At 41.0% G+C, this 16,688-nt stretch overlaps 1 protein-coding gene across 10 annotated transcripts in view; it reads left to right on the forward strand.

Moving 5' to 3' along the window:
* Nucleotides 1-13,442: 13,442 nt before the first annotated feature.
* LOC128754971 (teneurin-3-like) overlaps nt 13,443-16,688 on the forward strand; it is a 160,128-nt gene continuing 156,882 nt past the window's right edge. For 8 of the 10 annotated variants that reach the window (XR_008413993.1, XR_008413994.1, XM_053858002.1 and 5 more), the window contains exons 1-2: nt 13,443-13,556; nt 13,666-13,782. Coding sequence is in view for 6 of the 10 variants with exons in the window: in XM_053858002.1 (XP_053713977.1) it covers nt 13,724-13,782 (59 nt within the window). In the remaining 4 variants the exon portion in view is untranslated. The remainder of the gene's footprint in view (nt 13,557-13,665; nt 13,783-16,688) is intronic. The other 2 variants (XM_053858007.1, XM_053858008.1) reach the window with 2 other exon arrangements.

Consider the following 16,688-nt stretch of genomic DNA (forward strand, 5'->3'; position numbering starts at 1 on the left):
GTAAACCCTGAGAGGCATGAATTAATGACAGCAATATGCTTTCTCGTACAGCTGCTGTTCCTTCATTCTTTGTATCCATAGTATACAAGCTATTATGGAACTAATGGAAGCCATGATAAAACCACTAGGGCTGTACCAAGCAAAGATTCAGATACGAATTGCAGTTCTCAATTCCCACAATTCAAAAACAATTTAAAATGTCACTAAAGTCTAAATGTCCACTGGCTGGCAGCCATTTTGAAATTATGTGTGATGCCCCAATACCAAAACAAACATGGCCGGGAAAGACATCCCACCAGCTTCTTCTTCACTAAAGGCGAGTGTTTGATGGCCTTGTCGGGTTTTGCTTAATGTCCGCAAACACCAACATAGTGCAGGCATTGCAAAACGAAGATCATGGACTTTGACAACACAAATGCAACGCATGTACATCAAGACACCTCCGGGGGATCAGAGACGCACCGCAATCAGCTGTGTATTGCCTAATTCCTCGACATACAGAGACGTGTTTTTCACTGCTTCAACTGTACTACAGCTTTACCGAGAGAGCATAAGAACAGTCCCTGGTCGATACTTTGCTCAGAATTTAAAAAGCAACTGTTTAATGGAGCTATTTATTTAGTATTATTAGTAGCAGTGTTTTTTTTTTTTGTTTTTTTTAAATAGGACTATTTTTTTTATTTCTATTTTTGTTACTTACGCAGCAAGTGATATTGTTTTCATGTAACAGTTGCAACAATTCCATTTTTACATGGGTACATGTTTCATACTTAATAAATGAGGAAAACACATTATTTTTTCTTCATGTCATTCTGTCTTGCAAATGCGATTAGATTTGGCCATGATCAGAAATCGGACCAGAAACCATTATGAATAGGTAAAATCAAAAATAGATTTTGAATCGAATTCATGGTCCAAAAATTGAGATAACGCCATACACAGAGTACGACTGGTTAATTACCATCACTAGCAACGTAAAAGAAAAGCATGATTCTTATATGGAAAGAGAGATACTATTCTTATATGGAGCAGATGCTACTTGCATTGTTTCTACTCAGTCATTTGTGCAAGTAACTGGTGTAGCTTCCTAACTGCAACAAAACAAAACTACTTGCAATGTTTCTATTCTGCCATTTGCACAAGTAAGTAGCGTAGCCATTACGAGCATAATTCTCAGCAGCATGCGCACCATTTATGTTTTGTTCAACAATGGAAGCCATGATAAAACCACCAGGGCTGTACCAAAAAAAATTGATTTGGATAAGAATTGCAATTCTCTTTTCCTACAATTCAAAAACAATTTAAAATGTCACTAAAGTCTAAATGTCCACTGGCAGTCAGCCATTTTGAAACTATGTGTGATGCCCCAATACCAAAACAAACATGGCCGGGAAAGACATCCCACCAGCTTCTTCTTCACTAAAGGCGAGTGTTTGATGTCCTATTCGGGTTTTGCTGAATGTCCGCAAACACCAACATAGTGCGGGCATTGCAAAACTAAGATCATGGACTTTGACAACACAAATGCAACGCACGTACATCATGACACCTCACGGGGATCAGAGACACACCGCAATCAGCTGTGTATTGCCTAAATCCTCGGCATACAGAGACGTGTTTTTTCACTGAGTCAGCTGTACCACAGCTTTACCGAGAGACCATGAGAACAGTCCCTGGTCGATATGTTCCTCAGAATTAAAAAAGCAACTGTTTAATGGAGCTTTTTATTTAGTATTATTAGTAGCAGTGTTTTATTTTATTTTATTTGTTTTTTTTTAAATAGGACTTATTTTTTTTGCTTTCTATTTATGTTACTTACGCAGCATGTGATATTGTTTTCGTGTAACAGTTGCAACAATTTCATGTATACATGGGTACATGTTTCAAACTTAATAAATGAGGAAAACACGTTATTTTTTCTTCGTGTCATTCTGTCTTGCAAAGGCGATTAGAATTGGCCATGATCAGAAATCGGACCAGAAATCATTATGAATAGGTAAAATCAACAATAGATTTTGAATCAAATTCATGATCCCAAAAATTGAGATAGTATAAGATTCCCACCCATATAAAGCACAATACAATAAAACATACATGTTACAGTATGTGGCGATGGAGAACCGGTGCAGGAGTCAACTCCCCATATGACAACATCCGGGATACACTCTGTGGCATAGGACTACACCCCCATTAATCACAAAACTGACGAGAACTAGAAACAGTGCAATGGTCATCAATAATATTTTCCCAAATGTAATCCGCATAAAACATCAGAAGTGGACTGCTATATATGGATGTAGGAACTGACAACTTCAGAAAAGTTCACTAGCAGGAAGACTAGAAATCAATCTACACCAAAATAGGCAATGACGCTTATGATACTTTTATTGCTGAATATAGCAAACTGTATGATAAACATTACCACACAAGTTTGTTATTTAAAAATAAATAAATAAATAAAACATATCTCAAGAAGAAATGAAAAAACTGAAACAGGAGTAAAGCAGTGTAAAGACCAAACTGACAGATATAAAGAAAAGGACAGTATTACAGAGTAAGAGTATCACAGTCTGAAACGGAAGCAGAATAAGAGTAACAATAAGGAGACACTGTAGATCCTCAACAGAATGCAGGAAAATTAAAAAGACAAATTACAACTTCCAACTTTCATCAACAATGGAGGAACTAAGATAGAAGGAAAACAGGATATATTGGAGTAGTTTAGTGATTATTCTTACTGTTATTGTTATTTATGTATTATTTTTTGTGAACATTGGACCAACACACGGTAATCAAGTGCAGGCATAATATATTTGTCAAGTGGAAAGCTGGAGTGGGAGAAGTAGGAGATGCATGCACATGAGCGGAGCAGTTAAGGAGGCGATTATGGATGTGGTAAGTTTTGAGAAAAAGACCTCATTGACAGTAATAGCATTGACATGTACGCTGTAGAACAAATAGACTGCATCTGTGATCCTTTGACATACATTGGTAACCTACAAAGTTCGAGGTGGCCATGCCCCTGCTCAAAGAAATGACAAGCAAAACGTGAGTAACTACAGACCTGCGTCACGATTGCGTCACTCATTTAATGAAAAATAAACAAAAAACAAAAACACATACATCAAATTATGTGCAAGACCTCAACAACATACACAGAGTACTAGTGGTTAATTACCATAACTAGCAACGTAAAAGAAAAGCATGATTCTTATATGGAAATGAGCAGATATTACTTGCATTGTTTCTACTCAGTCATTGTAACTGCAACAAAACTACTTGCAATGTTTCTATTCTGCCATTTAAGTAGCATAGCCATTACGAGCATAATTCTCAGCAGCATGCGCACCATTTATGTTTTGTTCAACAGAGCCACTAATGTTTTACAAATACATAATTTGAATTATATTTATTTCTCTTCTCTTTGTTTTCTCAAAATCGTTTTTTGCAGTACATACTGTTCATTTAGAGTGCTGAAAGGCATTTCAGTCACGACCCACCCATCAGTAGTTAGTGCCATGGGCTGCCGACATCTACACTGCATCTGTGTACCATTTATCCAAATATTGGGCTGATTATCTTCGACCATGCCTAAATATTAGGAATATATACATAAATCTTCAGTTAACTTAGTCCTTTTCAGGTTCATGGGGAGTGATCCCAGCACTCATTGGGCCAGAATACTGTAGGTAATTTGTTCTGATGAATCATCTTTACTTTGTCAAGCCACATCTTCTGATTGTAATGTTTCTTTTGGGATTTTACTGTTAAATCAGAATCTGAATCAACTTTATTCCCACGGTCAGTGGGGATCCCACCAACTAGGAAAGAGCGTGGAATATAGTGCAGTCATGAACTAAACAAAAATTAAACAAAATGTACCTGGCTTGTCTTCAAGCAGAGCTGGAAGAATTGTGTTAAAAGCAGAGCTGATGTCCACAAACAGATGAAATGAAGGGCCTGGTTTACTGCATCGTCCACAAATCTGTTGGCTCTGTAAGCAAAATGAATTGAGTCCAGGAGGGGAGCAGTGATGGATTTCAGGTGGGATAGAACCACAGACGTCAGTGCCAGTTCCAAGCAACTCATTTCATTATCTCAAGATTTTACAGGTGAGTCGGTCTCTGATTACTCCATACGCTTTCGCATTGCTGCCGCTGAAGCAGGCTGGAATGAGCCAGTGCTCATGTCTGCATTCTATAACGGCCTAGCGGATGTGATTCAGGACCAACTCTCAACAAGAGATGAGCCTAACTCTCTCGAGGATCCAATCCTCCTGGCCATCAGGATAGACAACCGCATAAGAGAGCATGCCCAGCGGAGACAGTCCACTCGTCATGTGGCATTTCCAGCCCCGTCTTCGCCACCTGCTATGCCTCCTCTTTCTGATTGTCCAGGGGATCTTACAGAACCCAGCAGGTGGGGAGGACGAGACTGACGCCACAAGAAAGACAGCTTCTGTCTCTCGTGGTTTGTGTCTGTATTGTGGCCAACCAGGTCATAACATTCGTGCTTGTCCTATCCGTCCCAGAGGTCCCCGTCCTCCACTCATCTCTGTCAAGAAGGTCAGTCCTTAATAGATGCCTCATTTGCTGAGTCTCTCTCCCTGAAAAAAGCAAACAGTCATGTCTTCACTTTTTTTTTTAACTACGTTTCATGTTTATGTTGCAAGAGTGAATTAAAATAAATAAATAAAACAAAAGGCCATCAATTGTAATATTTGCCAGATAATTAATTTTGGCCAATCATTTTCTGTGAAGAACATACCGACATACTGTAGCTTTTACATATTGGAAGGAATTTTGTAGAATTTCAACACAGCACCTTTTTTTCAATGAACACTGGGCTATCAACTGGGTCAGAAGACTCAAATTTACAACAGTTTGTAATTACCGTAATTTCCGGACTATAAGCCGCTACTTTTTTCTCGCGGTCTGAACCCTGCGGCTTATAAAACGATGCGGCTAATATATTGATTTTTACAGGGATATTTCAATCAATCGGCCACCAATTATGAAAGGCTGAACTCGTTGTGATCTGTGAATGCCGACCACTGCCTGTCATTGCCGGTCACAAAATCCGAGCACATGTGACAGTAGCCGTTCTGATGAGGCACCGCCCGCGGTTTGTGATGCGTCCGCTCCTCCCTCCCGACTAGCCGCTCAATTGGCAACGGCGTGTCTAATACGGAAGCTTTTTTCAGTCTGTCATGTCAAGTTTGCATCCTGCAGCACATGCACGTTAAAAGGCGTCAACGCCACGAATTCAATACGATTTTTAAAACACCAGCACTTGACGGAGCGCAGAGAGTTTTCTGGTGCTCATGAAAGTGAAACTGCAGGAACCAGCGGTCACTCGCGACACTCGCCGGTCTGAGCGTGACGTTCAGAACGCAAAGCATATTGCCCGAGAAATAATCATTAATTTCACCGCGCCAGATGAGCAGCCTTTCTCAGGTGTCGTTTTAAGACGGAATCAACCGGGACCGAATCCGCTGCAGTCTTGTGTGTGTCAGATGCAGCGTTCGCGGTGAATCTGAAACGTTTGCAACCGTCCAGAGTGAGAACTTTCATGAAAGAGGTTGAAGACAGCTGCTTCAGCTGAGTGCTCTCCCTGTCTCCCTTTTTACAGTCTAATAAGCATGCTCTTTGCTGGCAAAAATATTGAGCCTCGTCACATCAAACCGATGACATCACAGGCGTTTTATTTACCTTTAAAGCGCTCAAATTGCGCTGTTTTCGCCCGCGTGTCCGCAGCTCTGCTGACAGAGACGATCTACTGGAGCGCTTTCTGAACACTTTAAATGTAAATAAGATGTGAGGAGTTCATGACTGGAGTTCAGAACATTGGCAAGATTGTTTCATGAGTCAGTCTCGACACTGGACCCCGTTTTCAAAACTAGTACTAGAGGATCGCTAGAAGTGATCCTCATGCATTTTCTGTGGCGCAGACAGCAACGGTGCACCCGCGGCTTATAGAGCGGTGCGGCTTATGTATGAACAAAATCCATTTTCCTTCTTAGATTTGGTGGGTGCGGCTAATATTCCGGTGCGCTCTGTAGTCCGGAAAATACGGTACTCTTTTCTCCAGCAACACAGCTAAGAACAAATATTCTTTAACTAGGTTGTGCTGCTTTAGGGAGGGCCTTTAGTTTTCCTCATGCATGGGCTGAGCTGAAAAACTTTGGATGACCCACATACAATGTTCGCTCTAATTTTTCATGTGTCTGAGCTAACACACTAACTCTCTGAGCGGTCACCTGGACCACTGTGAGCGATCTGTCGTTGTCAGCTGTGGTGACTGCTATAATAGTCTCTAATAGCGTTGAAAATATATACTACCAATATATAATACCATACCATGCCATATTTATTTATAAAGCACTTAAAAAGCAACACAAGATCGTCACTAAGTGCTGGACAACTGTAAAATCAGGAGAAAACAGACATTAAGAACAATAAATACATTCCATAGGCATTCCATAGCCAGGGTCCACAGACTGAGAAAGCCTGGTCTCTACTCATCTTCCGCTCAGTTTATGGTACCTCCGAGAGCAGCTGGTCAGCTGACCTCAAGGACCGCAGAGGAACATAGGGGGTTAAAGGGGCAAGAAAGCTTTAAAAACGAACAGGAACGAACTTTAAAATCAATTCTAAAAGTCACAGGCAGCCAGTGGAGAGAAGCTAAAATGGGAGTGATGAGCTCACTTTTGTGTGACCCTGTTAAGAACCTGGCTACTGCATTCTGGACCAGCTGCAGACGGGACAGCGACGCCTGGCTAACTCCTACAAGGAGACAGTTGCAGTAGTCCAGTCGGCACGTGATAATAGCATGAATCACTCAATCGCTTCCAGATGCTGCCTGGAAAAAATGGTCTTCACCGTAGAGAGCGGACGGAGATAAAAGAAACATGACTTGACAACCGCTCTGATCTGAGAATCTAATTTAAAATCAATGTCCATTTTAAAAGCAAGGTTTCTACCCGTGGGTTTAACATAGTCAGACAGAGAGGACCCAATTTAAAGGACAAAGGATCACGGACATTACTGGGTCTAAAAATCATCACTTCAGTCTTTTTATTGTTAAAAGTTTAGGCCCATCCATGCTTCAACGTCTGTCAGACAATCCAGAAGCGGGTTCACGGAGAGGCAGTCATCCTTTTTCAAAGGGAGATATAGCTGTCAGCCGTCCGTGTAGCAGTGTAAGGAAACTCCGTGTTTTCTTGATCCAAGTGGCTGAAGGTAGAGTGAGAACAGCAGCGGGCCCAAGATGGAACCCTGAGGATCTTCACAGGAAAGAGACGCAGTGGACACAGTTCTGTTGGACAAGTACGATTTAAACCGCTTTAGCGCAGACCCAGCGATGCCCACCGAGTGGACGAGGCACGAAATTAAAATGTTGTGATCGACTGTACCAAAAGCAGCAATAAGGTCCAGCAGAATCAACACACAGGGTTCTCCCGCATCACAAGTTAAGAATACTGCATGTCATTAAAAACTGTCAACAAAGAAGAATCTGTGCTGTAGTGAGACCTAAAACCAGACTGAAAAGCCTCTAAAATATGACGATCATCTAAAAAAAGATTGTAGTTGCAAGTAAACTACTTTCTCCAGAATTTTGGAGAGGAAAGGTAGCTTGGAGATAGGCCTGTAATTTGACAGGACTGAGGGATCCAGACCTGTTTTTTTAGCAGTGGCTGTATTGTGGCATGCTTAAAATAATTGGACACCACTCCAGATGCCAGGCTGCTGTTAATAATTTGAAGAACCAGCAGACCCATCATTGGGAGAACATCTTTGAGTAGACATAGAGGCACTACATCATCGGGAGATCCAGAAGGTTTCATTTGTCTGACCACTTTTTTGAGAGTAGTCATAGTTATAGGTTCAAACTGGTTAAAAACAGCCGGTACAACATCAAGAGAAGGATTGACCTCTGGGATCGCAAAAAAAGCCCTGGTGGTGGCAACTTTATCTATAAAAAATTCTGAAAACAGATCACAGGTGTTAGAGGTTGAGTCTGAGCAGGCAGCCTGTGGAGCATTCAGAATTGAATCCAAGGTTCTGAACAGGACACGTGGATTGTTTTGGCTGTGTACAATAACCAGTGAAAAATAGTCCCTTTTAGTCCTTTGAACTGAAAATTTCGCCAGTGCTGCCGATAGATCTGTTTAGACACTTCCTGCTTGTCCTTCCTCCACTTGCGCTCAGCCCTGCGGCAGTCCTGCCGCTGTGTCCTACTGCAAAAGAAGTCACTTCGAAGCTGTTGCTCACTAAGTCACTCAGGAACAATTTCTTGCACTTAAAATCCTTGTTAAAGACGATCGCCGGCCTGATGACCGAGGGGAGTTTAAATAGTCACAGTCTACAGGGAGCAGTCCTGACAGTGCTCCGGTGTCTCCAGCTGCCATCCACGTCTCTGTCACACAGAGAAAATCCGGATGACGTGACTTGAAAAAAATCACGGAGAACAAATGTTTTGTTGGTCAGAGATCTTGCATTCACTAGTTCAACCTTTGATAGGACAGGAACCTGAGTCTTGGTAGGTTCTGGAGCCCGGGGCAACAGCCGTAGGTGCAGCGGGTTTACCCGGTGACATATGAGGCGTGGCGGGCAGCAACGGCAGTTGTCTCCCACCAGATGAGAGCCAATGGACAGCATTTTTTTCTTTCTTTTTTTTCAGGCCGAGAAATGGCGAACAGTTACTCTGGATGACCAGACTGAACTTACGGAGGTGAGCAGCAAAATCAACATATGAGCTCTTTCATGATCAACCAATCGTGTCTAAGAAAAAAAAATATTCATAATTCTTTCCGCACAATTAGGCTATTGCAATTGTAAGCCTTAACTAAGAATGGAGATAATTAGCTAGTTAAAGTGAACAAATTAATCATTCTCTTGATTATTATTGTCTTATTTTTTTGCTTTGAATGATTGATTGTCTATATGCTGTACAGTACATCCATCATTCATTTCTGACAGATTGAAAGTGCACTGTTAGATGAATATCCGAAAATAAGAAGATGGCTGTTTCGGAAGTCTACAGGTGACATAATTACATCCTGTATTCTGCAATTTCTAATGATGTGATTATTGTTTCCACATTTAACTTGCAGAAACAAAATATTGGTTTACCCTACTTTTAAGGTGGCGGTGCCGCAGGAGGCACAAGGCTACTGCACAAAAATACTGAAATATTCTTCCAACATACCAACCATAAAGTAGCCAGAATGTGGTATTGATTTATATAACACAGCTGATGGCGGCGTGCACGGGTGCAGCGGCTCGTAGCTCTCCAACTTGGTGTCTTGTTTTTATAGTTTTTAGTACTTTTTTTGAGTGTATTTTTTGACATATGCGACGCTGTCACCACATACAGTCGCCAGAGCCTAATCGACCTGGGTTTCAGACACAATGTCGGTATTACTGGCGATTACCAAAGGACACAAAACATACCTATGGACATAACGAGACCACCGGGGTCTCCGTGGATGGTCAGCCCACCCAGCAGGCGCAAAAGGCGGCGGAGAGAGAGGAAGCAAAAGAGGGGATGCCAGTCGGGCTCCGATGCGAGGCTACGTAAACAACCACATCGACCAGCACTGGGGCCGGATCACCGGCCCCACAAGGATGTGTCCTGAGTCCCCTCCTGTTCACGCTCTACACATCCGACTGCTCCCCGACCCATCTCTCAAACATCATCATTAAGTTTGCGGATGACACCACCGTGGTTGGACTCATCTCGGGGGGGATGAGTCTCACTACAGAGATGAGGTCAACAGACTGACTACATGGTGTTCAGTAAACAACCTTCAGCTGAACACCACAAAAACAAAAGAACTCATCCTGGACTTCAGAATGGGCAGAGCGGGCCCGGCCCCTCTCCACATCCACGGTGACTGTGTGGAGAGGGTCCACTACATGAGGTTCCTGGGGTGCAGGTCTCTGATGATCTCTCCTGGCCTGCAAACACTACAGCGGTGGTGAAGAAGGCTCAGCAACGTCTCCATTTCCTGAGGGTGCTCAGGAGAAACAACCTGGAGGAGAGGCTTCTAGAGAGCCGCCATAGAGAGCGTCCTAACGTACGGCATCACAGCGTGGTATGCAGGGTGCTCAGTGGCAGACAGGAAAGCTCTGCAGAGAATCATCAACACAGCCCAGAAGATCACTGGCTGCTCTCTGCCCAGCCTGGAGGACATGGCCAACTCCCGCTACCTTAGCAGAGCCGGCAACATCATCAAGGACTCGACCCACCCCAGTAACTCTCTGTTCGACCTGCTACCATCAGGCATGTCACACAAAACCAGGACAAATAGACGCAGAGATAGCTTCTTCCCGAAAGCTGTCTCAGTATTGAACAAAAACAACAAAACCAGATAAAACAGTCTACAAAATTCCTTATTACTGACCACACTGATCACAGTGCAATACAGAAATAACTATGTGCAATAACAAATCACTCAAGTTTACATCCGGATAAGTGCCATTTTCTGTCATTACGCTCTTTTACTGCTGCGACTTGTGTATAATATTTATTAGTACCTACTGGTTGTTCTCTGCATGCTTGATTGTTTTTGATATATTTTTTTTTACATTGTTTGCACCAAGGGAGTAGCGCTCAAATTTTCTTGTACACTGTACAAGGACAATAAAGGCTATTCTATTCTATTCTTATTCTATTCTATTCTATTGTATTCTATGCAGATAGTTGCTGCAACAGGAGAAAGAGCTTGAGACAACTCTCAACATAAAAGTAGACACTGGGGATAGTGTAGAAGACCAGGAGGCTACTATACTCACCTTCTACAAGACCCCATATGTGTCAAGGCCTTTTCAGGCAATACTAAAAGGTATTGCAATTGCTTGTAAACTAACATTTAAATGTTGCTGGGATCTGTTCACATTATAAAATCAGATTGTTGTCTTACAAGGCATTTATTTTGGTAGCTGATCAAAGTACAAATGACGTACACTACCAGTCAAAAGTTGGGTCGCACCATGTTCATTCAGTGTGTTTTTTTTTTGTTTCATTTTATCTACATTGCAGATAGAGACTGAAGCACATGAAGCTCTATATATGGACTTTATGTAGCAAAGAAAAAGAAAAATCCATAAATGTTTTTGCTCGAGCTACTACGATCTGCTTTGTTGACAGCTGCAAACCCTTAACTTGGGCTTCATGATCACGACAAGATCAGTCGTCAGTAGATCCAGTTCAGGTGACAACCTAATGAAGGTCATCACAAGAATGCCAAAACAGGGCAAAACAGTAATCAAATCAATGGAGATAACTGAAGAATCTAAAATAGAAAATATGTTTTTAGTAAATACTCACTGTTTTTGTTTATTACATAATTCCTTATGTGTTCATTCATAGCTTTGATGGCTTCAGTGGGAATCTGTAATATAAACAATCAATAAATCATTAAAATGAACCATAAAATGAGAAGGTGAGTGAGAAAAAAAAGGAACAGAGTTTCTTGATCCAAGATTAAAAAAAAAAGGTTTCATCAAATACATTTAATGTTAAATTAAAGATTCAAAAGCCATCTATTAAGTTGTTGAACAAATGTTAAAGTGACATTGGTGTTAAGACAGTGGAGTCCAACCAGTGGAGTCCCACGAAACAAACATCAGAATCAGAAAACACACGGGACACTTGGAAATGTGTTTGTCCGCCTGCACAAGTCTGTACACTCACACACTTACACTGATGGGAAGTGCTGCGCAGTGTCTCTCATCACTTCAAATTCCTGATGAATGAAGGTTTAAGAAAAAATGCTACTGTTACTAAACTACTTTATTCATTTTCCTCACTCTCACACCATTGCCTCCTTTCGATTGTGCTGGATCTTTTGAGGTTGTGAACTTACACAGTAGGGGTAGTCCTTTCAAAGAAATGAAATGGCTTAGGGACAAACAATGGGTTCTGTGAAGGAGGGAACTGCTGACCTGATGCTAATAAAGCATACTTCACAAATCAGCACATGCACATGTGCACACACATAGGATCGCATCTCTAACCTTGCAAGGTCATTGTCAAATTCCTCATTGATATGACGGTTTCCCTAGCCTCTCACCTTAAACCTAATCATCCAAAACAAATGGTTAACCTTAACCAGGACTCTTAAACCTATTTTTTTTATTTTGATGTTTTAATCTCCAATTTCAGGCTTAAACTTGTAACTAAGACAAATTACCAGTGTTTTTCCTTGACGAGTCCTCACAAGAATACCTCCCACCACACACGCACACACACACACACACACACACACACACACACAGCAGGATTCTAATCTGATTATTTTTTTAATTATAATTGTATCATGTATACTTATGCACGATATAATTATAATCTAAATTAGTAATTGTGTTTTGTTACTCATCATCTCCTTTTCTCTGAAATGCACACATTACTTATCTGAAGTGCTCATGAGTTCTCAAAGCTATTTGACATAGACAAAATGTACCCCCACGGCTTCCTCTTTGTTCACTCATGCTACACCTTGTTACGACTTGCATTGTCATCTTTGTGGTTCTATCTAAATCGATATGGCAGGTTCAATAGCTGCGACCGTCACAGATTTTCTCAGAACTTCAAGATGCCTTTGCATCAAACACTTCTATAATAATAATAATAATAATAATGTGTTTATTTTCTAGCAAAGTCGCATTAATTTATGTGTTAATTCAAGATACAATTTTTGATTGAAACAATTGAGAATGTCTGATTATATAAATAGCATGTACCAGGTGAAATAGTGCGTTGGACTATCGCTCGCCGTTCAACACTGCTGAGCTGGTGAAAAAGGCCCACCAGAGACTCTTGATAGTGCACAGAAAGTAAAATATCACACAGAGACTGTTGGTGTCTGTTACTACTGCTCTATTCAAATCATCTTACCACATTGCATTTGAGTTTGGGACAGCGGCAGCACAGCAACCCCTCTCCAGAAGATCATCAAACTCAGCAGTAAAAATCACTGGCTGAACTCTTCCTACACTGGAGTCTGCTATTGCCTCAAAATGGCTCAGTACATTACCAGAGACTGCTCCCATCCTGGTCACAGTCTGTTAAAGCGGTTGCTGTCAGACAGACGGTATAGAAGCATAAAAGCAAGGATAATCATGGACTTTTTTGTAGTACAATGTGCAATGACACTGGCGATTCTACCTCTCTATAAGAGCATCTTGAACTTGCCCTTTATACTCGTTCGGCAGACATACACATTATCGTTAAAAGAGATTTTAAAATGATGAGTTCACTCGGCATGAATGCAGAGAAAGCCTCATTCTCTGTAAAAAACAATTAAGGAGAACAGTTCTTCTCTCTTCTATCTGTTTCGCTTTTGGGCGTCAACCAATCACATCGCAGACAGCTCTTCCTCACTGGCTGCAGCCCCGCCCCTTCCTCGATCCACCAGCGAGAGAACCCCAAAGTTGCAGAGAAGGCGAATGTCATCACAAAGAAGGGCATACACGCTCATTCTCGTTGACTGTGGAGCCTTCTGCGATTCACACATACGCTGGACAGGCGGCTCAATGGACGGCAACCAGGTAAAGGAAAAATAAATTTTCTTTTCGGCGGGGAGATTGAGGATTGAAACGCACAGCATCTGAAGATTTGTCTTTTTTGTTCATCATCTCTTATAAACAATCGCTCAAGGATTGCTGTCTTCAAGTCCGGAAAGACAGGGGAAACTGCTGCTGGTTTGTTTTGCCTCATGCATGACGGATTGGACTATTATGAGCGAAAACTGGAGTACAGGCGACAACTGACGAGGTAGGACGTTCTTTTCTAAGCATTGCGTGCTTCAAGTCTAGTCCATTTAGTCGTGTGATGTGCAGCACTGACCATATTTGAGTTAATTAAAATTGTGTGTGATCGACACAGTCCATCAGAACCTCAGCCAGAGGTCCACGCTGTGTAGAATGAAATGTCCTGACGTATTTGATGGTCCGTGGCGCCGATAAAATTACGAGCATGAAAATTTAATGAAAAAGTATTTGCTTTAAAAAAAAACAAAAAAAAAAAAAAACTCAATAAATTGTTGCATGATAGCCACATATTCATAGAATTACAATAATTTTATTTGCATAGAAAAGGTAGCAATAATATGCTTCTACATACTACGTGTTAAATGACTCTCTCACAAACACGCAAACACTGGAAGATAATGACAATACAAAATGTTAAGTATCACACACACATGCACTGAAAAAGTTTATCCATCCTAAACACAAGGAGGATTACAATGGTTTCATCGTCATGTTTCAGGTAATATCAATGCGCTTCTAGATACTAAACATTAAATCGCACACACACGCACGTTTCCCAGCCTCTCACCCTTAAATTAACCTGCCAAAACACATGGCTAACCTTCACCAGGACTCTGAACCAAACTGAAACCCAATTATAACAACCTAGTTATTTTGAAGTCTTCATCCTCAAATTGAGATTTGGACCTGTGGGGACCGGCAAAAGGTCCCCACGAAGACTTGGTACTCACAAGTATGGGAAAACATGTCCAAACACATTTAAAGGAAGCTAATAGTTTTGTTGTAATGACACAGGTAATATTAATGTGCTTCTAAATACCGAATGTTTAATCACACGCACGACTAAATTGTCTGTCTCAATCCCTCTCTGACTATATTTTAGTGTGTGTTGGATTTGGTGGCTACAGATAGTTCACATAGTATGTCAATTCTGTATTCAATAACGTTGATGATGATACTTTGAAGAGAACTGGGAATTTTTTTATTTTATTTGTTTCCACACCGGTTTGCAGTGTGTGTCTGTGTTCGTGTGTTCTTGTACTTCTATGTTTGTGAGAACCTTTATGAGTTATGAGAAAATAGCTAGGCTATCATTTTGGGTTTCAATTTGATCAAGAGTAAAAGTTAAGTATAGTTATTTCTTTTAGATGCTTAGGTTTCGGGTGAAAGGCTGGGGAAAGCATTTTGTCAATGGTGGTCCACACTAAGATAAGAAGACAAACATCTGTGTATGTGGATGTGTGTGACAGATTGTGAGAGTAGAAATGTGAATGAAAATGAAAATTTTTATGAGCCATAAATAATGTTTCATAAAAAAAACATACATCAAATTGCAAGCGCTTGTTTATTTTTTATGATTGAATCAGCCTACCTTAAATAGTTAGCCTTTACATCGTTCTGTCATCGAGTATATGTGCATCATGTCTGTCAAGCTAATTCTTCAGCACAGACCCTTGCCTTTTCTCTCTGGAATGTTGAGTAGCTCAGTGGACCTGTGAGATTGGGACTGACTTCTGTGAGAGCGAGTGCAATCAGTCAAGCAGAGAAATAATCTGTGTTGCAATGTTCCATAAAGCTAAGTGAAGAGTGCACATAGAAATTAAATCAATGTTGCATGAATGCTGTTTTTAATACATATGATGCAATTTTGAATGAGTGGATGATAGTGGTTAAGGACTGGCTGCTGAGACGGACAATGTGACCAGTCAACCATAACAAGACTGGCTGGATTTCACTGATTTGAAGCCCGTGCTCATGTTGCTATGGGGAATCGACATCTTCATATGGCTGGCTTTGTATGAGCTGCATGAACGCACGTATTTGTGATTTTCTACGTAACGTACACAGATTGTTGTTTGCGCTGGGTAATATTTTTTCTCTCATAAATGGCTATTATATACACCTTCAATTAACCACCACTTAATCCTGGACCCTATCCAGCTGTACAGTCAGCAAATCAGGGATGGAGGGGTGACACATATACGCAGTGGAGAAGCACGTGCACAGGGAGAGAGAAACAAGAAAGACGGACATTAGCGGCACCAGTTTCAGAGACGACACGCTGGTCAGGTGAAGAGCTTGAGAAAGAATTGGAAGTGTACAGTAGTCTCTGAAAGAAACATATTCGTTGTTCATTTTAACAGGCACGTAGTGCTAGGGTGGCCTCATGTGGACAAAGTATCTCACATGAGAAGGATTCATTAGGTTCATCAATTAGTTATGCAATGTCTGTGCAATGAAAATTTTCAAAAATAAAGCTTGATGGATTTCCTCCAGGATTTCTTAAGACTGTGGCAGCAACACTACCAGAGGACACTTGTTCATGATTTCTGTTTAAGATCTATGTGCTCTGTCACTTTTAATTTGGGGTTCTATTGTCCTAGTGTGTGTGTGTGTGTGTGTGTGTGTGTGTGTGTGTGTGTGTGTGTGTGTGTGTGTGTGTGTGTGTGTGTGTGTGTGTGTGTGTGTGTGCATGCTGGAATTCCCAGAGATAATTGTAGCTGGTGGCAAATGTTGTGTTGTGAAGACAACACCATAATTGACATTTAACAAAAAACTGCCCAGAAAACTGGAGCTGGGCAGTATATAAAATTAATTTTAACCTTCTCGCTGAGTTCCGATTGAAGCATGATGATTACCACCTCAGCACAATTTGTTCCCTCAATATTTGTGATTTGAAGAGTATTATTTATCCTTCGTAAATGCACAACACTGTTTATGTGCAGTAGCAAAATGCAGGAATGCCTCTTATCAATAAAATATTGGGTCCAATTGTTTCAGTGATTGCGGGCCTGCATCATATAACATTGTTTTTAAGTTCTGTTTTTTTCCATATTTTATTTTTTGGAAACCCCATTCTTTACAACTCTTATTTCACTGCCAAACACAGACATTAATTTATGTAAACAA

This window comes from Synchiropus splendidus, chromosome 2, assembly GCF_027744825.2.
Source record: "Synchiropus splendidus isolate RoL2022-P1 chromosome 2, RoL_Sspl_1.0, whole genome shotgun sequence".
In the NCBI taxonomy this organism is placed as follows: domain Eukaryota; kingdom Metazoa; phylum Chordata; class Actinopteri; order Syngnathiformes; family Callionymidae; genus Synchiropus; species Synchiropus splendidus.